This window comes from Oncorhynchus gorbuscha, linkage group LG06, assembly GCF_021184085.1.
Source record: "Oncorhynchus gorbuscha isolate QuinsamMale2020 ecotype Even-year linkage group LG06, OgorEven_v1.0, whole genome shotgun sequence".
Classification (NCBI taxonomy): Eukaryota; Metazoa; Chordata; class Actinopteri; order Salmoniformes; family Salmonidae; genus Oncorhynchus; species Oncorhynchus gorbuscha.
In genome coordinates, this window is record NC_060178.1 from 16,128,470 (window position 1) to 16,154,214 (window position 25,745).

General features: G+C 43.7%; 1 protein-coding gene across 1 annotated transcript in view; it reads right to left on the minus strand.

Moving 5' to 3' along the window:
• Positions 1-25,745, minus strand: part of LOC124037397 (receptor-type tyrosine-protein phosphatase zeta-like) — a 92,401-nt gene that overhangs the window by 37,446 nt on the left and 29,210 nt on the right. Inside the window, exons 3-5 of the mRNA XM_046352098.1 lie at positions 12,449-12,628; positions 11,809-11,960; positions 71-166 (exon numbers count right to left, since the gene is read on the minus strand). Coding sequence (XP_046208054.1) covers positions 71-166; positions 11,809-11,960; positions 12,449-12,628 — 428 coding nt within the window. The remainder of the gene's footprint in view (positions 1-70; positions 167-11,808; positions 11,961-12,448; positions 12,629-25,745) is intronic.

Consider the following 25,745-nt stretch of genomic DNA (forward strand, 5'->3'; position numbering starts at 1 on the left):
CACTTAACACACTATTTGCTCCAGACATTTATTACATGCTCATAGCAAGTCACAACATACAAACACACACCTCTAACAGCACAGAGAGAGCTGTGATCCTGCCCCCGTCCTTGATGGCCTGGTCTATGGACTCAAAGTGAAGTGCTTCATAACAGTAGATCTGCATCTGGAACAGACAGAGATAAGGTACAGGAGATGGTTGATATCCTATGTACTGTCATTGAACAAAAGTTTTGAGAATGACAAAAATATACATTTTCACAAAGTCTGCTGCCTCAGTGTCTTTAGATATTTGTCAGGTGTTACAATGGAATACTGAAGCATAATTACAAGCATTTTTACAAGTTTCAAAGGCTTTTATTGACAATTACATGAAGTTGATGCAAAGAGTCAATATTTACAGTGTTGACCCTTCTTTTTCAAGACCTCTGCAATCCACCCTGGCATGCTGTAACTTAAATTCTGGGACACTGATGGCAGCCCATTCTTGCATAATCAATGCTTGGAGTTTGTCAGAATTCATGTGTTTTTGTTTGTCCACCCGCCTCTTGAGGATTGACCACAAGTTCTCAATGGGATTAAGGTCTGGGGAGTTTCCTGGCCAAAGACCCAAAATATCCATCATGCTGGAAAAAGCATTGTTCGTCACCAAACTGTTCTTGGATGGTTGGGAGAAGTTGCTCTCGGAGGATGTGTTGAATCATTCCTTATTCATGGCTGTGTTTTTAGGCAAAATTTTGAGTGAGCCCACTCCCTTGGCTGAGAAGCAGCCCGGGTGCCCCTATTCAATCGAGAAGGGGATTCATCAGAGAAAATGACTTCACCCCAGTCCTCAGCAGCCCAATCACTGTACCTTTTGCAGAATATCAGTCTGTCCCTGATTTTCCTAGAGAAAAGTGGCTTCTTTGCTGCCCTTCTTGACACCAGGCCATCCTCCAAAAGTCTTCTCCTCACTGTAGGTGCAAATGCACTCACACCTGCATTCCTGAGCAAGCTCTGTACTGGTGGTGCCCCGATCCCACAGCTGAATCAACTGTAGGAGACAATCCTGGCGCTTGCTGGACTTTCTTGGGTGCCCTGAAGCCTTCGTCACAACAATTGAACCGCTCTCCTTGAACTCTTATATTATACATTTTTTATTTCACCTTTATTTAACCAGGTAGGCTAGTTGAGAACAAGTTTGCAACTGCGACCTGGCCAAGATAAAGCGTAGCAATTCGACACATACAACAACACAGAGTTACACATTTCCGGTCACAACTTGCAGACTTGTTTTCGTGTTGCTGTGCGTTTTGTTTTATTTTAATTTTATTTTATTTCACCTTTATTTAACCAGGTAGGCTAGTTGAGAACAAGTTCTCATTTGCAACTGCGACCTGGCCAAGATAAAGCATAGCAGTGTGAACAGACAACACAGAGTTACACATGGAGTAAACAATTAACAAGTCAATAACACAGTAGAAAAAAGGGGAGTCTATATACATTGTGTGCAAAGGGCATGAGGAGGTAGGCGAATAATTAAAATTTTGCAGATTAAAACTGGAGTGATAAATGATCAGATGGTCATGTACAGGTAGAGATATTGGTGTGCAAAAGAGCAGAAAAGTAAATAAATAAAAACAGTATGGGGATGGGGTAGGTAAAAATGGGGGGGCTATTTACCGATAGACTATGTACAGCTTCAGCGATCGGTTAGCTGCTCAGATAGCAGATGTTTGAAGTTGGTGAGGGAGATAAAAGTCTCCAACTTCAGCGATTTTTGCAATTCGTTCCAGTCACAGGCAGCAGACAACTGGAACGAAAGGCGGCCAAATGAGGTGTTGGCTTTAGGGATGATCAGTGAGATACACCTGCTGGAGCGCGTGCTACGGATGGGTGTTGCCATCGTGACCAGTGAACTGAGATAAGGCAGAGCTTTACCTTGCATACCTTGCATGGACTTGGAGCCAGTGGGTCTGGCGACGAATATGTAGCGAGGGCCAGCCGACTAGAGCATACAGGTCGCAGTGGTGGGTGGTATACGGTGCTTTAGTGACAAAGCGGATGGCACTGTGATAAACTGCATCCAGTTTGCTGAGTAGAGTGTTGGAAGCAATTTTGTAGATGACATCGCCGAAGTCGAGGATCGGTAGGATTGTCAGTTTTACTAGGGTAAGTTTGGCGGCGTGAGTGAAGGAGGCTTTGTTGTGGAATAGAAAGCCGACTCTAGATTTGATTTTCGATTGGAGATGTTTGATATGAGTCTGGAAGGAGAGTTTACAGTCTAGCCAGACACCTAGGTACTTATAGATGTCCACATATTCAAGGTCGGAACCATCCAGGGTGGTGATGCTGGTCAGGCATGCGGGTGCAGGCAGCGAACGGTTGAAAAGCATGCATTTGGTTTTACTAGCGTTTAAGAGAAGTTGGAGGCCACGAAAGGAGTGTTGTATAGCTCGTTTGGAGGTTAGATATCACAGTGTCTAAGGACGGGCCGGAAGTATATAGAATGGTGTCGTCTGCGTAGAGGTGGATCAGGGAATCGCCCGCAGCAAGAGCAACATCATTGATATATACAGAGAAAAGAGTCGGCCCGAGGATTGAACCCTGTGGCACCCCCATAGAGACTGCCAGAGGACCGGACAGCATGCCCTCCGATTTGACACACTGAACTCTGTCTGCAAAGTAGTTGGTGAACCAGGCAAGGCAGTCATCCGAAAAACCGAGGCTACTGAGTCTGCCGATAAGAATATGGTGATTGACAGAGTCGAAAGCCTTGGCAAGGTCGATGAAGACGGCTGCACAGTACTGTCTTTTATCGATGGTGGTTATGATATCGTTTAGTACCTTGAGCGTGGCTGAGATGCACCCGTGACCGGCTCGGAAACCAGATTGCACAGCGGAGAAGGTACGGTGGGATTCGAGATGGTCAGTGACCTGTTTGTTGACTTGGCTTTCGAAGACCTAAGATAGGCAGGGCAGGATGGATATAGGTCTGTAACAGTTTGGGTCCAGGGTGTCTCCCCCTTTGAAGAGGGGGATGACTGCGGCAGCTTTCCAATCCTTGGGGATCTCAGATGATTTGAAAGAGAGGTTGAACAGGCTGGTAATAGGGTTGCGACAATGATGATAATTGTTGCCAACCCTACTTTGCTACCTGACAACTTTACGGTTTTTACTTTTTACTTATCGTTTATATTTTTGGTTTTGTACTCTGTACTCATAATATACAGGAGAACGATCGCCTTACGGCGAGGATAGCTGTGCTACAAGCCCAGATTCAGACGCAATCGCTAGGCAAGGGTAATTTCAGTGTAGGAAAGGATGAAACAGTGTCTGTGCCACCAGTAAGTACAGAGTAGAGCCTTCTCTTGTCTCTACTCCTCCCGTTACGGGGTCTGAGACGCCGAAGCATCCCACCATTAGCTCTGACAAATTGAAAACTCTAGTCATTGGCGACTCCATTACCCACAGTATTAGACTTAAAACGAATCATCCAGCGATACTACACTGTTTACCAGGGGGCAGGGCTTCCGACGTTAAAGCTAATCTGAAGATGGTGCTGGTTAAAGCTAAAACTTGCGAGTGTAGAGAGTATAGAGATATTGTTATCCACGTCGGCACCAACAATGTTAAGATGAAACAGTCAGAGGTCATCAAGCGCAACATAGATTCAGCGTGTAAATCAGCTAGAAAGATGTGTCGGCATCGAGTAACTGTCTCTGGCCCCCTCCCAGTTAGGGGGAGTTATCATCTCTACAGCAGTCTCTCACAACGCAATCGCTGGTTGAAAACTGTTTTCTGCCCCTCCCAACAGATATAATTTTGAGATAATTCGCCCTCTTTCTGGGACTCACCCACAAACAGGACCAATCCTGGCCTGCTGAGGAGTGACGGACTCCATCATAGCTGGACGGGTGCTCTCATCTTATCTATGAACATAGACAGGGCTCTAACTCCTCTAGCTCCACAATGAGATAGCCTGCTGCCTGTCCTGCACCCTGCCTGTTAGCCACCCTGCCAGCTTAGTGGAGTCTGCCATTATCATAGTCAGTGTAGTCAGCTCAGCTATCCCCATTGAGACCGTGTGTGTGCATCAATCTAGGTTGCGTAAAACTAAACATGGCGGTGTTCGCATTAGCAATCTCACTGAAATAAAGACCTCCTCCATTCCTGTCATTACTGAAAGAGATTGTGATATCTCACATCTCAAAATATGGCTACTTAATGTTAAATCCCTCACTTCCAAGGCAGTTAGTTATAGTCAATGAACCAATCACTGATCATAGACCTTGTAGTCATTGCAGATAATATTCTAATCTTTGGTGACTTTAATATTCACATGGAAAAGTCCACAGACCCACTCCAAAAGGCTTTTGGAGCCATCATCGACTCAGTGGGTTTTGTCCAACATGTCTCTGGACCCACTCACTCTCACAGTCATACGCTGGACCTAGTTTTGTCCCATGGAATAAATGTTGTGGATCTTAATGTTTTTCCTCATAATCCTGGACTATCAGACCACCATTTTATTACGTTTGCAATTGCAACAAATAATCTGCTCAGACCCCAACCAAGGAACATCAAAAGTCGTGCTATAAATTCACAGACAACACAAAGATTCCTTGATGCCCTTCCAGACTCCCTCTGCCTACCCAAGGACGCCAGAGGACAAAAATCCGTTAACCACCTAACTGAGGATCTCAATTTAACCTTGCGCAATACCCTAGATGCAGTTGCACCCCTAAAAACTAAAAAAATGTCTCATAAGAAACTAGCTCCCTGGTACACAGAAAATACCCGAGCTCTGAAGCAAGCTTCCAGAAAATTGGAACGGAAATGGCGCCACACCAAACTGGAAGTCTTCCGACTAGCTTGGAAGGATGGTACCGTGCAGTACCGAAGAGCCCTTACTGCTGCTCGATCGTCCTATTTTTCTAACTTAATTGAGGAGAATAAGAACAATCCGAAATTCCTTTTTGATACTGTGGCAAAGCTAACTAAAAAGCAGCATTCCCCAAGAGAGGATGACTTGCACTTTAGCAGTGATAAATTCATGAACTTCTTTGAGGAAAAGATTATGATTATTAGAAAGCAAATTACGGACTCCTCTTTAAACCTGCGTATTCCTCCAAACCTCAGTTGTCCTGAGTCTGCACAACTCTGCCAGGACCTAGGATCAAGAGAGACGCTCAAGTGTTTTAGTACTATATCTCTTGACACAATGATGAAAATAATCATGGCCTCTAAACCTTCAAGCTGTATACTGGACCCTATTCCAACTAAACTACTGAAAGAGCTGCTTCCTGTGCTTGGCCCTCCTATGTTGAACATAATAAACGGCTCTCTATCCACTGGATGTGTACCAAACTCACTAAAAGTGGCAGTAATAAAGCCTCTCTTGAAAAAGCCAAACCTTGACCCAGAAAATATAAAAAACTATCGGCCTATATCGAATCTTCCATTCCTCTCAAAGATTTTAGAGAAGGCTGTTGCGCAGCAACTCACTGCCTTCCTGAAGACAAACAATGTATACGAAATGCTTCAGTCTGGTTTTAGACCCCATCATAGCACTGAGACGGCACTTGTGAAGGTGGTAAATGACATTTTGATGGCATCGGACCGAGGCTCTGCATCTGTCCTCGTGCTCCTAGACCTTAGTGCTGCTTTTGATACCATCGATCACCACATTCTTTTGGAGAGATTGGAAACCCAAATTGGTCTACACGGACATGTTCTGGCCTGGTTTAGGTCTTATCTGTCGGAAAGATATCAGTTTGTCTCTGTGAATGGTTTGTCCTCTGACAAATCAACTGTACATTTCGGTGTTCCTCAAGGTTCTGTTTTAGGACCACTATTGTTTTCACTATATATTTTACCTCTTGGGGATGTTATTCGAAAACATAATGTAAACTTTCACTGCTATGCGGATGACACACAGCTGTACATTTCAATGAAACATGGTGAAGCACCAAAATTGCCCTCGCTAGAAGCATGTGTTTCAGACATAAGGAAGTGGATGGCTGCAAACTTTCTACTATTAAACTCGGACAAAACAGAGATGCTTGTTCTAGGTCCCAAGAAACAAAGAGATCTTCTGTTGAATCTGACAATTAATCTTAATGGTTGTACAGTCGTCTCAAATAAAACTGTGAAGGACCTCGGCGTTACTCTGGACCCTGATCTCTCTTTTGAAGAACATATCAAGACCATTTCGAGGACAGCTTTTTTCCATCTACGTAACATTGCAAAAATCAGAAACTTTCTGTCCAAAAATGATGCAGAAAAATTAATCCATGCTTTTGTCACTTCTAGGTTAGACTACTGCAATGCTCTATTTTCCGGCTACCCGGATAAAGCACTAAATAAACTTCAGTTAGTGCTAAATACGGCTGCTAGAATCCTGACTAGAACCAAAAAATTTGATCATATTACTCCAGTGCTAGCCTCTCTACACTGGCTTCCTGTCAAAGCAAGGGCTGATTTCAAGGTTTTACTGCTAACCTACAAAGCATTACATGGGCTTGCTCCTACCTACCTCTCTGATTTGGTCCTGCCGTACATACCTACACGTACGCTACAGTCACAAGACGCAGGCCTCCTAATTGTCCCTAGAATTTCTAAGCAAACAGCTGGAGGCAGGGCTTTCTCCTATAGAGCTCCATTTTTATGGAACGGTCTGCCTACCCATGTCAGAGACGCAAACTCGGTCTCAACCTTTAAGTCTTTACTGAAGACTCATCTCTTCAGTGGGTCATATGATTGAGTGTAGTCTGGCCCAGGAGTGGGAAGGTGAACGGAAAGGCTCTGGAGCAACGAACCGCCCTTGCTGTCTCTGCCTGGCCGGTTCCCCTTTTTCCACTGGGATTCTCTGCCTCTAACCCTGTTACGGGGGCTGAGTCACTGGCTTGCTGGGGCTCTCTCGTGCCATCCCTGGGGGTGCGTCACCTGGGTGGGTTGATTCACTGTTGTGGTCGGCCTGTCTGGGTTTCCTCTCCCCCCCCTTGGGTTGTACCGTGTCGGAGATCTTTGTGGGCTATACTCGGCCTTGTCTCAGGATGGTAAGTTGGTGGTTGAAGATTTCCCTCTAGTGGTGTGGGGGCTGTGCTTTGGCAAAGTGGGTGGGGTTATATCCTTCCTGTTTGGCCCTGTCCGGGGTGTCCTCGGATGGGGCCACAGTGTCTCCTGACCCTCCTGTCTCAGCCTCCAGTATTTATGCTGCAGTAGTTTATGTGTCGGGGGGCTAGGGTCAGTTTGTTTATCTGGAGTACTTCTCCTGTCCTATTCGGTGTCCTGTGTAAATCTAAGTGTGCGTTCTCTAATTCTCTCCTCTCTTTCTTTCTCTCTCTCGGAGGACCTGAGCCCTAGGACCATGCCCCAGGACTACCTGACATGATGACTCCTTGCTGTCCCCAGTCCACCTGGCCATGCTGCTGCTCCAGTTTCAACTGGCCTGGGCCCTAGGACCATGTCCCAGGACTACCTGACATGAGGACTCCTTGCTGTCCCCAGTCCACCTGGCCATGCTCCTGCTCCAGTTTCAACTGTTCTGCCTTACTATTATTCAACCATGCTGGTCATTTATGAACATTTGAACATCTTGGCCACGTTCTGTTATAATCTCCACCCGGCACAGCCAGAAGAGGACTGGCCACCCCACATATGCTCTCTCTAATTCTCTCTTTCTTTCTCTCTCTCGGAGGACCTGAGCCCTAGGACCGTACCCCAGGACTACCTGACATGATGGCTCCTTGCTGTCCCCAGTCCACCTGACTGTGCTGCTGCTCCAGTTTCAACTGTTCTGCCTTATTATTATTTGACCATGCTGGTCATTTATGAACATTTGAACATCTTGGTCATGTTCTGTTATAATCTCTACCCGGCACAGCCAGAAGAGGACTGGCCACCCCACATAGCCCGGTTCCTCTCTAGGTTTCTTCCTAGGTTTTGGCCTTTCTAGGGAGTTTTTCCTAGCCACCGTGCTTTTACACCTGCATTGTTTGCTGTTTGGGGTTTTAGGCTGGGCTTCTGTACAGCACTTTGAGATATCAGCTGATGTACGAAGGGCTATATAAATAAATTTGATTTGATTTGATTTGATTGGCCTGACTGAAACATGGCTTAAGCCTGATAAATTGACTGTGTTAAATGAGGCCTCTCCTCCTAATTACACTAGTGACCATATCCCTGCGCATTCCGCAAAGGCTTAGGTGTTACTAACATTTACGATAGCAAATTTCAATTTTCAAAAAATGACTGCGTTTTCATATTTTGAGCTTCTAGTCATGAAATCTATACAGCCTACTCAATCACTTTTTAGAGCTACTGTTTACCCTAGATGAAGTCGCACCCCTAAAAACAAAAAACATTTGTCATAAGAAACTAGCTCCCTGATATACAGAAAATACCAGAGCCCTGAAGCAAGCTTCCAGAAAATTGGAACGGAAATGGCGCTACACCAAACTGGAAGTCTTCAGACTTGCTAGACAGTACAGAAGAGCCCTCACTGCTGCTCGATCATCCTATTTTTCCAACTTCATTAAGGAGAATAAGAACAATCCAAAATGTATTTTTGATGCTGTCGCAAAGCTAATGAAAAAGCAGCATTCACCAAGAGAGGATGGCTTTCACTTCAGCAGTGATAAATTCATAAACCTTGAGGAAAAGATCATGATCATTAGAAAGCAAATTACGGACTCCTCTTTAAATCTCAGTTGTCCTGAGTCTGCACAACACTGCCAGGACCTAGGATTAAGGGAGACATCCAAGTTTTTGAATACTATATCTCTTGACACATTGATGAAAATTGTCTTGGCCTCTAAACCGTCAATCTGCATACTGGACCCTATTCCAACTAAACTACTGAAAGAGCTGCTTCCTGTGCTTGGCCCTCCTATGTTGAAAATAATAAACAGCTCCCTATCCACGGATGTGTACCAAACTCACTAAAAGTGGCAATAACAAAGCCTCTCTTGAAAAAGCCAAACCTTGACCCAGAAAATATTTTAAAATGAATCGGCCTCTATCGAATCTCCCATTCCACTCAAAAATTTTAGAAAAAGCTATTGCGCAGCAACTCACTGCCTTCCTGAAGACAATCAATGTATACGAAACACTTCAGTCTGGTTTTTGATCAAAGCACTGAGACTGCACTCGTGAAGGTGGTAAATGACCTTTTGATGGTGTCAGACCAAGGCTCTGCATCTGTCCTCATGCTCCGAGACCTTAGTGCTGCTTTTGATACCATCGATCAGCACATTCTTTTGGAGAGATTGGAAAACAAATTTGTCTACATGAACAAGTTCTGGCCTGTCAGAAAGATATCAGTTTGTCTCTGTGGATGGTTTGTCTTCTGACAAATCAACTGTACATTTCAGTGTTCCTCAATGTTCCGTTTCAGGACCACTATTGTTTTCACTATACATTTGATCTCTTGGTGGGGTCATTCGGAAACATAATGTTAACTTTCACTGCTATGCGGACGATACACAGCTTTACATTTCGATGAAACATGGTGAAGCCCCAAAATTGCCGTCCCTGGAAGCCTGTGTTTCAGACATGAGGAAGTGGATGGCGGCAATTTTTCAAACTTTTAAACTCAGACAAAAGAGATGCTGTCTGTTTCTAAGTCGCTCTGGATAAGAGCGTCTGCTAAATGACTTAAATGTAATGTAAATGTAGGTCCCAAGAAACAGATCTTCTGTTGGATCTGACAATTCATCTTGATGGTTGTACAGTCATCTCAAATAAAACTGTGAGGGATCTCTGCGTTACTCTGGACCCTGATCTCTCTTTTGACGAACATATCAAGAATATTTCAAGGACAGCTTTTTTGCAACTTCGTAAAACATTCCAAAAATTTGAAACTTTCTGTCCAACAATTATGCAATTAGTTTTAAATCCATGCTTTTGTCACTTCTAGATTAGACTATGGCAATGCTCTACTTTACGGCTACCCATAAAAAGCACAAAATAAACTTGAGTTAGTGCTAAACACAGCTGCTAGAATCTTCACTAGAACCCAAAAAATGTGATCATATTACTCCAGTGCTAACCTCTCTACACTGGATTCCTGTTAAGGCTCGGGCTGATTTCAAGGTTTTCCTGCTAACCTACAAAGCATTACATGGGCTTGCTCCTACTTATCTTTCCGATTTGGTCTTGACGTACATACCTACACGTACGCTATGGTCACGAGACGCAAAACTCCTTAATGTCACTAGAATTTCTAAGAAAACAGCTGGAGGCAGGGCTTTCTCCTACAGAGCTCAATTTTTATGGAATGGTCTGCCTATCCATGTGAGACTTGCAGACTTCGGTCTCGACCTTTAAGTCTTTATTGAAGACTCATCTATTCAGTAGGTCCTATGATTGAGTGTGGTCTGGTCCAGGAGTGTGAAGGTGAACGGAAAGGCACTGGAGCAATGAACTGCCCTTGCTGTCTCTGCCTGGCCGATTCCCCTCTCTCCACTGGGATTCTCTGCCTCTAACACAATTACAGGAGTCACTGGCTTTCTGGTGCTCTTCCATGCTGTCCCTAGGAGGGGTGCGTCACTTGAGTGGGTTGAGTCACTGACGTGATCTTTCTGTCCGGGTTAGCGCCCCCCACGGTTTTGTGGTGGAGATCTTGGGGGGGCTATAATTGAGCTTGTTTCAGGGTAGTAGGTTGGTGGTTGAAGATATCCCTCTAGTGGTGTGGGGGCTGTGCTTTGGCAAAGTGGGTGGGGTTATATCCTGCCTGTTTGGCCCTGTCCGGGGGTATCGTCATACAGGGTCACATTGTCTCCCGATCCCTCCTGTCTCAGCCTCCAGTATTTATGTTGCAATAGTTTGTGTTGGGGGCTAGGGTCAGTCTGTTATATCTGGAGTATTTATCCTGTCTTATCCTGTGTGCATTTAAGTATGCTCTCTCTAATTCTCTCTCTCCATCTCTTCTCTTGGAGGGCCTGAGCCCTAGGACCATGCCTCAGGACTACCTGGCTTGATGACTCCTTGCTGTCCCCAGTCCATCCGGTCATGCTGCTGCTCCAGTTTAAAAAATGTTCTGCCTGCGGCTTTGGAACCCTTGCCTGTTCACTGGATGTGCTACCTTGTCCCGGACCTGCTGTTTTGGACTCCCTCTCTACCGCACCTGCTGTCTCTAACTCTGAATGATTGGCTATGAAAAGCCAACAGACATTTACTCCTGAGGTGCTGACCTGTTGCACCCTCTACAACCACTGTTATTATTATTATTATTATTATTATTATTATTATCTGACCCTGCTGGTCATCTATGAATGTTTTAACATCTTGGCCATGTTCTGTTATAATCTCCACCCGGCACAACCTGAAGAGGACTGGCCACCCCTTAGAGCCTGGTTCCTCTCTAGGTTTCTTCCTAGGTTCCTGCCTTTCTAGGGAGTTTTTCCTAGCCACCGTGCTTCTACATCTGCATTGCTTGCTGTTTGGGGTTTTAGGCTGGGTTTCTGTGCAGCACTTTGTGACATCGCCTGATGTAAAAAGGGCTTTATAAATACATTTGATTGATTGATAATAGGGATCCATAATAAATACAACTACAGAGACAAGATATGGTTGAGATCCTATGTACTGTCATTGGGAGTAGGCTGGGCGATATACGTATACTATTTTAAGGTATACTGGAATGGATCCACATACCGGTATGGATTTTTATAATACTGCTTATTCCAATATATTTTGATACAGTGCTAAATAAATGAAAAGTTCTACAAATTGGACTACTTAACTGTTAACTTTATCCTAGTTTGGTTGACTATAAAGCAATCAATCAGAATGGGGAAATAATGAGTGAGTGTCAGGTCTTACCTCCAGGGGGTACTTGACCCCACTGAGACTGTGCTCGGAGCCCTCTGAGGAAGCCTTACAGAGGCCCCAGTGGAAGATGATTCTCCCCACCTTAAACCTGCCCCTCAGCCCCCCTCCACTCACATAGAAGTCCCCCTCTGGGTTCACCGCCACTGGAGAGAACACAAACAGAGCATTATTTGAGCATTATTTAACCAATATACACATACACCCACACACAGTATATTGATGCGGCCTGAAGCCTGCCAATGGAGAACACTTGCTCTCACGTGTACATGCACATACGCGCACATTCACACACATATTTACATTCACAGCATGTAGGGTATTATATTTCATGCCAATTTCATACCAAGAAAGGGAAAAACACCTTCAATCATCTCCCCACCAGAACCAAGTAATTGTACCATCAGTTAAAAAAGTGCCATACGTATACACTATAACAACAATGCTCAATATTTGTATATATTATAATTAGACTGTAATTAAGACCCAGACCACCAGGCTCAGAGACAGGCAGTGTGGCTATTGAATAGCTAACTGACTTAATGGCTGATTATTTTATTGTATTACTTTAGCTTTTCAGTTTCATTACTGGCTGGTTTTATGATGAGACTTCTGGTGACCTGAGAGCTCATACCGGTCTTGCCATCATTCTTGATGGTGGTCATATCAGACATCGCCTCCTCCCAGCCCTCAAACTCCAGTTTCTGGAACTGAACTTTGACCTGTGTCAGCTCCTCCTCGATGTTGATGGGCGACTGTCTAGCATTGCTGCATGATGGGTACTTGTTGGCCCAGTTGTTTTGGTTTAGAGTCCCTGCCGGGAGAGAGTTGAAATGTGTTTAATGCATAGTAGAAACATATTTAGTGGTGCCTCAGCTATATGAACTTGCCCAAAACAAGTACATATGCAGTTATCCATTACAAAACACAACTGATTTGTTTTCCCTTTTTCGGAAGTTTACTCGGGTTTCTTCCTCTCTAATCACGCACTAACTGGTTGCAGGTGTGCTCCTGTGGGGAGCTAATGAGCTAATCACCTTCAGGTGTGTCTGCTTTGATGGGATTTCACTGGGGTGATAGAGGGTAGTGCACACTGCCCATAGACTGTTCACTCTGCTGTTGCAGTCTGGACCCAACAGTACCCTGAACAGCTTCTACCCCCAAGCAATAAGAATGCTAAATAGTTAGTTAAATAGTTACCCGGACTATCTGCATTTACCCTTTGAGCACAAACTTTTTTGACTAATCACATATACGCTGCTGCTTCTGTTAATTATCTATCCTGTTGCCTAGTCACTTTATTCCTTGTTATATGTACATATCTACCTCAATTATCGTTGCTTTTATTTTTATGTTTCTGTTATTTCTCTATTTTTTTGTATCTCTGCGTTGATGGGAAGGGCCCATAAGTAAGAATTTAACTGTTAGTCTACACCTGTTGTTTACAAAACAAGTGACAAATAAAATTTGATTTGAAACTTGATTTAGAACTGTGGAGTTTCTTAAGCCATTCCTGGGGGACCCACAGGGTGTGCAGATTTTGGTTTTATCCCAGTACCGATACCTGATTCAAGTTATCGTGGATTGGATGATTTGTTGTGCAGTTGAATCGAGTCCAATCCAATTCTTTCAGATCAACATGAAGAGCTTAGGGGAAAGGGCTAGCGTTGATCTGGGGTTGTGCATAGCACGATGTGCCGATTCCACATGAGAGAACAACTTCATGCAATGCCAATGTTTCATGTTAGGACTAATATGTTGGTAAATACTTAAATTAACTTTCATTCAACATCTGCCCTTGGTTATTCTTTGCTTTGAATGTTCCAACTGGAATCAACTAAGGGGCTAGCAATATCATTTTGAGTGTAAATCAAATTTTATTTGTCACACGTGCCGAATACAACAAGAGTAGACCTTACCATGAAATACTTACAAGCCCTTCACCAACAGTGCAGTTCAAGAAGAGTTAAGAAAACATTTTCCAAATAAACTAAAGTCAAATATAATACAAAGTAACACAATAATAACGAGGCTATACACAGGGGGTACCTGTACCAAGTCATTGTGCAGGGGTACAGGTTAGCAGAGAAAACAGTCTGACTTGGGTGACTGGAGTCTCTGACAATTGTATGGGCTTTCCTCTAACCACGCCTATTATATAGGTCCTGGATTGCAGGAAGCTTAGCCCCAGTGATGTACTGGGCCGTATGCACTACCCTCTGTAGCGCCTTACGGTCAGATGCCGAGCAGTTGCCATACCAGGCGGTGATGCAACCTGTCGGGATGCTCTCGATGGAGCAGCTGTAGAACCTTTTGAGGATCTGAGGACCCATACCAAATCTTCAGTCTCCTGAGGGGATAAGGTTTGTCATGCCCTCTTCACGACTGTCTTGGTATGTTTGGACTATGATAGTTCGTTGGTGATGTGGACACAAAGGAACTTGAATCTCTCGACCCGCTCCACTACAGCACTGTTGATGTTAATGGGGGCCTGTTCGGCCCACATTTTCCTGTAGTCCACGATCAGCTCCTTTGTCTTGCTCACATTTAGGGAGAGGTTGTTATCCTGGCACCACACTGCCAGTTCTCTGACCTCCTCCCTATAGGCTGTCTCATCATTTCCGGTGATCAGGCCTACCACTTCGTTGTATGGGCAGCCTAAAGTGCCTTTCTGAGTTGCTTCATTGCTTCTCCTGTAACGCAACTTATCCTGTTAAGCCTGGTTGCCAGTCTGTTTCTCCTTTAGCCAACACCTAGCCTATGTCGGGCATGGCACAGCCAACACAGCCTAGCTAAAACAAGAACACTCACCCAAACATCACTGAGTACGGGTGTTGTTTATTTCGCTTGCCTGGAAGTTTCCACCAGATATATTTGGGATGCATTGCTTAGGCTACATACTGTAAGTATGTAAACATACTTACTGCACACACACCTTCTGAAGGGATCAGACACACACGCACACTTCATTTCTTCTACATTTTTGTCTCAGCATTGTTGGGAAGGGTCCGTAAATAAGCATTTCACTGTTAGTCTACACGTGTTAACAAAGCACATTAACAAAGCAATTTGATTTGATTTACTAGCAGCATTTTATTTCCTTTTCTAACTGAATGTACTGTAAGTCCTGAGGTCCACATACTGCAGACAACCACCAGAGGACAATGTGGCTGAATGAGATCATACTGGGTTCTGGGTCAGCCCATTAGCATGTCAATGGCTACAAACACACAGCAGCAGCAGAGGGGACAGGATGCAACAGTCTATTCTTCATCATCTGTCTGTTGTGGGCAATTATAAGTTGCTGCTGGTGTGTGTGTGAGGGAGAGACCCTTTTCGACAAAGTATAAAATGAGGCACACCAATAGAAGTACCTATTGCACAGTTTAAAAGCTTGTGTCACAATATTGTAGATATTTTGATGTTGGAAAAAATATGTTATTGAACATCACATAAAAGTTTTATAGAATGCTATGTGAAAAACGAATAAATACAAGTTATGAGAGGGAGGCTTCACACCACTCTCTCAGTTTAGTATCTTAGTTATTTTCAGATGATCTCATTGTACTCTTTTGTAGATGTCAACTACGTGTGTGTGTGTTTTCTATCCCAGTTGGCTCCTCTCCCTGTAGGTTTTACAGATGCTCCCAACCCCGTAGCTGCAACCCTTCTAATTTAGTGTACCATGGGTGGAATGTGGAATTCCTGGGGTCCGACAACATTTGGAACTGCCAATATGCGGCCAACAAGGCTAATGCTAGTTAACAACTTCCTTCAAACTTCTCTCAGAGACATAAAATGGTATCCACGAGTCCTTCAGGCAACTTCAACTCATCATACTAGGCAACTTCAACCTCCCGATGTCTGCCTTTGATTAATTTCATTCCACCTCTTTCTTTCCATTCCTTTTCTCTTTTGACCTCACTCTTTCCCAGTCCCCTCACACTCACAATGCAGGCAAAGCACTTGACCTCATCTTTAATAGAGGCTGTTCACCTACTAATCTCACTGCAACGCCCACCCCCCCAGGTCTCTAATGACTACTTTGTTTATTTCTCTCTCCGTCTCTCCTCCAGGCCTACCCACTCAGCCCCTACCCAGCTGCCTCTTCGACCCTACTGACCTCCCGTTCCACATCCCTTCACTGTCCCCTTTCCTCATGGCAGGCTCAACCCTCCCCTCGCTCCGTGGCCGAGTGACTCTCACTGTCCCCTTTCCTCATGGCAGGCTCAACCCTCCCCTCGCTCCGTGGCCGAGTGACTCTCACTGTCCCCTTTCCTCATGGCAGGCTCAACCCTCCCCTCGCTCCGTGGCTGAGTGACTCTCACTGTCCCCTTTCCTCATGGCAGGCTCAACCCTCCCCTCGCTCCGTGACTCTCATTGTCCCCTTTCCTCATGGCAGGCTCAACCCTCCCCTCGCTCCATGGCTGAGTGACTCTCACTGTCCCCTTTCCTCATGGCAGGCTCAACCCTCCCCTCGCTCCGTGGCTGAGTGACTCACTATCTTCTCACAGAACAGGGCTGCGGGCAGCTGAGCAGCAATGGAGCAAAATGTAATTTCCAGAGGGCCTATTTAGTAATTTAGTATTTATTAGGATCCCCAATTAGATTACTCTTCCTGGGGTCCAAACAGGAAACACAAATAAAATACATAATATACATAAATAGCACCACATTTACATTATAATTGAGTCATTCAGCAGACAACAGCCAGTGCATTCATCTTAAGATAGCCAGGCGAGACAACCACATATCACAATCGTATCCTAACCAAACATCACATACATAATACAGGACATAATACAATCCAAAATGCATAAAAATGTCTGTGTGTCTCCACAGTCCCTGTCGTGCCGTAAGACATTCTTTAATCATTTTTTTTATTGAGTTACTTGGGGTGGCAGAGTGTCCTATTTAGCCATGGCTTTATTTAATACTGTGTTTCCCTGCCTCTGTTCTGGACAAGGGGACTGTGAAGAGACCTCTGGTTGCATGTCTTGTGTGATAATGGCGCATGTCCAAACTGTGTGCCAACTGCTTGAACAGACAGTTCGGTACCTTCAACACAAACACCTCACACAAAGACCAATAGTGATGCAGTCAATCTCTCCTCAAATTTGAGCCAGGAGAGACTGACATGCATGTCATTGACACTCACCCTCCGTGTACTGTACATCTAAGTGCAACGTGTGCTGCTCTATTTTGGATCAACTGCAATTTTCCTATGTCCTTTGTCACACATGACCACACAACTGGACAGTAGTTCAGGTGCGACAAAACTAGGGCCTGTAGGACCTGTCTGGTTGACTGAGATATCACAAAAGCAGAGCAACGCTTTATCATGGGCAGACCTCTTACCATTTTAGTAGCCAATGAGTTTATATGTGTTGACCATGATAGTTTGCTATCTAGGGTGACACCCAGCGGTTTAGTCTCTTCAACATCTTCAATAGGTAGATTGATCGAGTATGGAGACGTAAATGTATAGATCGGCAGGTAAGGCTGTTCTCGAGCGGCTAGATGTTCTTCACTATTTGGCCATCAGCTTTGCCACCAATGCTCCTTATAGGACACGTCACTGGACTCTATACTCTTCAGTAAACTGGTCATCTCTGTATACCTGCTTATTTATAAAACCATCTTAGGCTTCACTCCCCCGTATCTGAGATATCTACTGCAGCTCTCATCCTCCACATACAACACCCGTTCTGTCAGTCACATTCTGTTAAAGGTCCCCAAAGCGCACACATCCCTGGGTTGCTTCTCTTTCCAGTTTGCTGTAGCTAGCGACTGGAACGAGCTGCAACAAACACATCCCTGGGTTGCTTCTCTTTCCAGTTTGCTGTAACTAGCGACTGGAACGAGCTGCAACAAACACATCCCTGGGTTGCTTCTCTTTCCAGTTTGCTGTAGCTAGCGACTGGAACGAGCTGCAACAAACACATCCCTGGGTTGCTTCTCTTTCCAGTTTGCTGTAGCTAGCGACTGGAACGAGCTGCAACAAACACATCCCTGGGTTGCTTCTCTTTCCAGTTTGCTGTAGCTAGCGACTGGAACGAGCTGCAACAAACACATCCCTGAGTTTGCTGCAACAAAAACACATCCCTGGGTTGCTTCTCTTTCCAGTTTGCTGTAGCCAGCGACTGGAACGAGCTGCAACAAACACATCCCTGGGTTGCTTCTCTTTCCAGTTTGCTGTAGCTAGCGACTAGAACGAGCTGTAACAAACACTCAAACTCGACAGTTTTATCTCGATCTCTTCATTCAAAGACGCAATCATGGACACTCTTACTGACAGTTGTGGCTGCTTTACGTGATGTATGGTTGTATCTACATTCTTACCCTTTGTGCTGTTGTCTGTGCCCAATAATATTTGTACCCTGTTTTGTGCTGCTACCATGTTGCGCTGCTGACATGTGTTGCTACGATGTTGCGCTGCTGACATGTGTTGCTACCATGTTGTTGTCATGTTGTGTTGCCACCATGTTGTTGTCATGTGTTGCTGCCATGCTGTTGTTGTCGTCTTAGGTCTCTCTTTTTTTTTTTTTATTACAAAAAACACAAGGAAGGTGTAACGTTATAGTATTAGAACATGAAGGACAAACAATACAGCATCAAGACACTATAAAACATGTATCAGTCTTTCCGCAACAGAGCCATCTTTATGTGTGAGGGTGCGTGTGCATGATAGTGATATAAAATACATGCCATAGTTTCCTTTTTCATGAACAAAATCTTGTGAAACCTGAACCCTCCAAGATCTGTGGATAATATGCGATTAGAAAAGGTTGAAAAATGACGTGAAACACAAAAAGAATACACGGCATATGGAAACCAAATGAGGGTGGTCTATGGTGATAGGTGGGATTGAAGAGCTGAGGTCTATGGTGATAGGTGGGATTAAAGAGCTGAGGTCTATGGTGATAGGTGGGATGGGCTGAGAGTGGCAGAGGGTTGGGATTAAAGAGCTGAGGTCTATGGTGATAGGTGGGATGGGCTGAGAGTGGCAGAGGGGTGGGATTAAAGAGCTGAGGTCTATGGGGATAGGTGGGATGGGCTGGTGGGAGTGGCTGAGGGTTGGGATTAAAACGTTTATGTTTGGTAATGTATTATTGTTACGTGGCTGATTTATATAAAAATATGTGTATGTAAAAGTTATGTATATGTAGCAAAAAAGCCACCAGACTGTTAAAAGGCCATCAGACTGTTAAAAGGCCATCAGACTGTTAAAAGGCCATCAGACTGTTAAAAGGCCATCAGACTGTTAAAAGGCCATCAGACTGTTAAAAGGCCATCAGACTGTTAAAAGGCCATCAGACTGTTAAAAGGCCATCAGACTGTTAAAAGGCCATCAGACTGTTAAAAGGCCATCAGACTGTTAAAAGGCCATCACTAACATTTAGTGGCATCTGCCAACATACAGACTCTATCTCGAGCCACTTTTATAATTAACATTTGGATGTAATGAATAGTCACTTTAAACAATACCACTTTATATAATGTTTACATACCCTACATTACTCATCTCATATGTATATACTGTACTCTATACCATCTACTCCATCTTGCCTATGCCGCATGGCCATCGCTCATCCATATATTTATATGTAGATATTCTCATTCATTCCTTTACACTTGTGTGTATAAGGTAGTTGTTGTGAAATTGTTATATTACTTGTTAGAAATTACTGCATGGTTGGAACTAGAAACACAAGCATTTCGCTACACTTGCATTAACATCTGCTAACCATCTGCATGTGACCAATAAAATTTGATTTGAAGATGTAAAAAAATTGACTGGGTTGTAGTGGAGTGACGACATGACGGTGGTAGGCCTGAACACGCCTCCATCACATTGACTGGGTTGTAGTGGAGTGACGACATGACGGTGGTAGGCCTGAGCAAGCCTCCATCACATTGACTGGGTTGTAGTGGAGTGACGACATGACGGTGGTAGGCCTGAGCAAGCCTCCATCACATTGACTGGGTTGTAGTGGAGTGACGACATGACGGTGGTAGGCCTGAACACGCCTCCATCACATTGACTGGGTTGTAGTGGAGTGACGACATGACGGTGGTAGGCCTGAGCAAGCCTCCATCACATTGACTGAGTTGTAGTGGAGTGACGACATGACGGTGGTAGGCCTGAGCAAGCCTCCATCACATTGACTGGGCTGTAGTGGAGTGGTTCGAGAGCTTACATTCCTCTGTGTCCACATCGCTAAGAATCTATCATGGTCCACACACACAAACACAGTTGTGAAGAGAGAACAACAATGCTTCTTCCCCCTCAGGAGGCTGAAAAGATTTGGAATGGGCCCTCAGATCCTCAAAGTTCTACAGCTGCACCATGTTGAGCATCTTGACTGGTTGCATCACCGCCTGCTATTCAGCCAGTATGCAGCCTTTCAAATTCGAGGAATAAAACTCATATATTGATTGCACTCTACTCAGCTATCTCTCGTTGCCTCTTTGGTCGTTGCCTCCCTGACATATGGTGGCAGCAGTGGGATGATCAGAAGAGTAGCGGTTGCTTAGCTTAGGTTAATTTGATTTATCTTTTTGTTTTTAAAAACAAGAGGACCAAACATTGGACCAATACGGTACAAAGAAAAACCAGGACAGGGACCACATGGACCACCTCTCCAGGCTGGGCTGAAGGAAGAGGGCCCATACCAGACGATCCAGGGGTGACTTCATTGGAGGAGATGGCCCTTCTGTTCAGGAGTAGCCTGATGTCTTGCAGCAGGCGTAAGACATCAGGCTGGAGTGGGAGGCCGAACAACAGGAGCGACAGTGGAAGGCGATGAAACACCTTTTCAGGGTTCTGCAGCACGAGATCAAAACTATTCAACCCCTGTCCCTGACCACTCCCTATGTGGCTCTTCCAACGCCAATGGCATGGACATTGGCCTAGAGGCTGCAGGCTCCCTCCACGGCTAGGCTCTGGGCCCCAATGACCTTGACCCTCATCAAAATAACCCTTAACGTTCCCCATATGGCCCCAATCCAGATCCAGGTCCACGTATAGGTCCGTATCGGGTCCAAGAGCCAAGGTTAGAGCAGTTAAATGACAATGGCAACATTGAACATTATCTGGGATCACTGTTAATGTTAGTTATTCAAGAGTCAGTGTAGCATTCATAAGGCCAATGGACCAGCACTGGGTACTCCCTTGATGCTATTTATGCAATAGGCCTATAGATCAAAGTTTATCAAGGACAGTCGGGCAGGGGCGTGGGGGTGGGGCAGGGGCATGTTTAAGCTGGCATTGGCAGTCTGGATGTGGGGTGTCCCCATCTGCCTGCCCCCCTAGCCCCATAATGCCCCCATTGTTGTGCCAGTCTTGTGTGTCAAGCAGATTCAGTTTGTTGTGGCACTGAGCGAGACGAGAGGGGAGGTATGGGAGAGCTGTGTGGTAAAGAGAGCAAAAGGGAAGCGGGAGAGCGAGAGAGGGGAGAACAGAGTGATAGAGAGGGGGAAGAGAGAGGATATTTTTCCTTGTCATATCTAGTGAAAGACTGCGAGATAGATGGGGAAGAAAGATAGATGATTGTGTGCCACTGTCTGAGGGGCATAGTAAATATTCATAGTAAATTCCCATGCAAAATTATACATCGATTTTGTAGAATATGCTTTATTACTCACTCTTTGGCAACTCTGCATATAATATTATCATGCCAATAATATAAACGGTATCTAATGTAATTGAAGAGAAATACACATATTTTTACTACACATCATACAGTCTACGCTGTAATGGTTACTCGTAACCCATGTCATGTCTCATACAAAACAGATCAGACAAGCACCGCTAGGCTAAACAGCAGCTCCCAACCAGGAGCTTAATGTGCCCTACTTTCCGAATATGGGTCCCAGAGACTAGCACAGGGAATTCTCCATGGCTGAAAAAAACTAAAGCAGAGTCCCTCGAGAAGAAAGTCCCAGGTGTCCCGGGGGGTTGTGTGTGTCAGTAAAGGCTGCTGAGAAGAGGACATAATAATGGCTGGAATGGAGTCAATAGAATGGTATCAACCACATCAAACACAAGGTTTCCATGTGGTTGACACCATTCCACCAAATCCATCCATTATTAAAAGCGGTCCTCTCCTCAGCAGCCTCCACTGGTGTGTGTGTGTTAAACTGTGCAAGAGATAGCGTATTGGTGTGGTCGCAATACACTCTCTCTTACACAGTTTAACAGCTTGTGTCACAGTATTGTGCATATTTTTTAGATGCTGTCAAAATTAGTTGAAAATAAATTGAGGGCCATATTCTGACCTGAACTTTATTGTCATCCCCCCCATCTGATAACCCAAGCATAGGCCAATATGCCTACTTCTTCATTTAAAGCATTTCAGTTTAAACTTGTCCATTCTTCTCACCTACCAGTGGTCATGTAGAAAAGGAGAGAGAGGCCATGTCATTTCCTATTGGAACGAGGCCCTAAATGGCCCCCAATGATAACCAATACATTTCCTGGTTTCTCTCTCCACACACACAATACCAAACCACTCTGTCAAACATCTTAGGATTCATGAAGATCAAATTAATTAAAACGTACTCAAATGCAAATCCCCAAATGAGACCGAGGACACTGGAATGGGTTCAGATGATTTTCAAATAGGACATTAATTCCCAGGTACATTCAGCGTCCCTGTTTAAAAAGCTATTTATGAAACCAAACTAGTCACTATGTCACACCCTGACCTTAGAGATTATTTTTATTCTCTATGTTGGTTAGGTCAGGGTGTGACTAGGGTGGGTAGTCTAGTTTTTTCATTGCTATGTTGGCCTGGTATGGTTCCCAATCAGAGGCAGCTGTCTATCGTTGTCTCTGATTGGGGATCATATTTAGGCAGCCTTTTCCCACTGCCTGTGAGCACTCCATTACTTCACCTTTCGTTTGTTTCTGTATTGTTTCGGTGAGTTTCTATAATTAAACATGTGGAACTCTACATTTTACTAGGATTAAATGTCAGGAATTGTGAAAACTGAGTTTAAATATTATTTGGCTAACGTGCATGTAAACTTCCGACTTCAACTGTATAGCCTACAAACTACTGATTCAGACCTTTGTAACATCTACATTTTAAAAATTATAATAAATCAATTTAATATAGCCTATACCATCACAATAAAGCCATTATTTTTTTAGACAGGTCTAAAGAAACATTATATGAAGAAAATGTAGTCTATTTCAGAAGAACAGAATAGCATAGTCTGAGTTGTTAGGCCCTGATCTCACTATGCCATATGGCTGTGGGCTGCACTAGTTAATTTAGCAGACAAGATTTTCTTAAAATTCTGTGGCATTATATTATTTTATGGTATGAAAAAAACAATTGCACATAGCTGAATATAATCCAAATAATAATTTATCCAAACGATCTCTTAGGGAGTGAGCACATGTAGCTATTCTGTGTTGAGCGATTAACAAAGAAACAGGTCCTCCTATGTGCTTCATTTAGAGTTATTAATGTAACTTTAGTTGTGATAAAAATGTTGGCCTATATGTTTTGCCTCCTTTTTCTTATGTTTTGATTTTTAATACATTCTAAGGCTGCATGATGCAACTCTAATGATGATTTGAAAAAGAGATGCATGAAAAGGCATGAGCTCTGCTTTGTTTCTTGCGCAGGCTGCACACTTCAGTCTCTCATTCACAATTTGACAAGCATTTGATAATATTCTCACCAGGATTTCTCGAATCTCCCGGTGGCATCCCCCTTGAGTGGCCATAATGTCCCCCCCAAAATCTATACCTTTTGGGGCTAATGTGGCCGTTGTGCCCTTGGGCTGAATATAATAATTCCCTTCTCCTGGTTGCCATTTGCAGTGCTCCGAAGCACCGCTCACTCGCATGGCTCTCTCAGATACTTTTAGTATATGTGGACACCCCTTCAAATTGGTGGATTCGAGCACACAGCCATGCAATCTCCATTGAGAAACATTGTCAGTAGACTGGTCCCATACTGAAGGACTCAGTGACTTTCAATGTGGCACCGTCATAGGATGCCACCTTTTCAACAAGTCAGTTCGAAACATTTATGCCCTGCTCGAGCTGCCCCGGTCAACTGTAAGTACTGTTATTGTGAAGTTGAAACGTCTAGGAGCAGCAACGGCTCAGACGTAAAGTGGTAGACCGCACAAGCTCACAGAACGGGACCGCTGAAGCGCTCTCATCAGTGGTGGAAAAAGTACCCAATTGTCATACTTGAGTAAATGTAAAGATACCTTAATAGAAAACGACTCAAGTAAAAGTCACCCAGTAAAATATTACTTGAGTAAAAGTCAAAGAACTTGGTTTTAAATATACTTAAGTAATCAAAAGTAAAAGTATAAATCATAAAAAACCAGACGGCACAATTTCCTTGTTTTTGTTCATTTACAGATAGCCGGGGCACACAAACCCTCAGACATAATTTACAAACAAAGCGTTTGTGATCAGAGGAGGTAGGGATATTTTCTTTATGTGAATTGGACTATTTTCCTGTCCTGCTAAGCATTCAAAATGGTAATGAGTACTTTTGTGTGTAAGGGAAAATGTATGGAGTAAAAAGTAAATTATTTTCTTTAGGAATGTAGTGAAGTAAAAGTTGTCAAAAATATAAATAGTAAAGTAATGAAGATACCCCCCAAAAAGTACTTAAGTAGTACTTTCAAGTATTTTTACTTAAGTACTTTACACCACTGGCTCTCATGAAGTATTCAATTAGATTTTCGATTACATTCAATTACAGAGTGATTAGAGTGTGGCGTAGCTGAATCAGAATTAGTTAGATAACATAGATGAATAAGATGTTTTATTTACTTTCATTATATGCTTATGTGAGATACTTGTCATTAGAATGTCTCTTTTTGGACTATACTGTCGTCAGTTGCATTTTCTTTTCTTCTCTAGGGAAAAGTCACTTGGGGCCCAGAGAGGGGAGAGGTCAGAATGGAACATTGTCTTCATATGTGAATGTATCTGTTAAACCATGTGTCGTGTCTTTACTATCATTAAATGAAGACTTTGTTTTTATCAAAGATTCTCTGTAATTAGTATTACGCGATCAAATTGACTAATCATGTAACTGTAATTAACTAGGAAGTCGGGGCACCAAGGAAAATATTCAGATTGCAAGGTTATAATTTCCTAATATAACCTTTCAGATATGTTCATTTCTGATTAAAGAATTATTTACTTTACTTTAGTCTCATTCCAAACGTCGTAAATTGTTGGTTATCTGCACGAACCCAGGCTTCACTATGAGTCATCCATACATCAATTGTCTTACATCATTTATTTATTACTAACTAAGTCATTCACAGAAATGCATAAACAAACAAGGTAAATATGGTTACAAGAAATGATAGGGAATATGTGCCCTAGTGGGCTAAACCGGCATCGCAGCTTGTTAAACAAAAGTGGAAGTGGGGGTCAACTGAGATGAGACACTATAAAGTTGATAATTAACAATTGAAATGCTAATCCTTTGCACATGAACGCTCACTCATTCGGGAACAATTGCAATCAATCAATATATTTACGCTCAGTGTGTCGTCAGGATCTTTGTTGAAAAGTTTGTTTCTGTTGGAGAGTTTTGTCCGTCTCTATCTGTTTTGGTTAGAGGGGATAGTTCAGAGCGACATTCTTTCATGGTTTTGTAGAATGGATGTTTCGGCAGTTGTCGTTTTTCGCGTTCAATGATACCGAATTCCTAGCTGCAGACTAGTAATTAATATCAAAGACTTGTTCTTATTCTGTCGGTATCGATAGTCTAAGAGTTTAACCACGTGGTATGGTTAAAAGATTCAGCAATGGTCTGGTGATAATTTCTAAAAGTTGGGTTTTATTCAGAATTGCAGAAAAGGGGCTGTCCCAGGATGCTTGACTAACTGGACTCAGGGGCAGTCCTCTGATTTAGTTCAAATCAAAAAGGGAA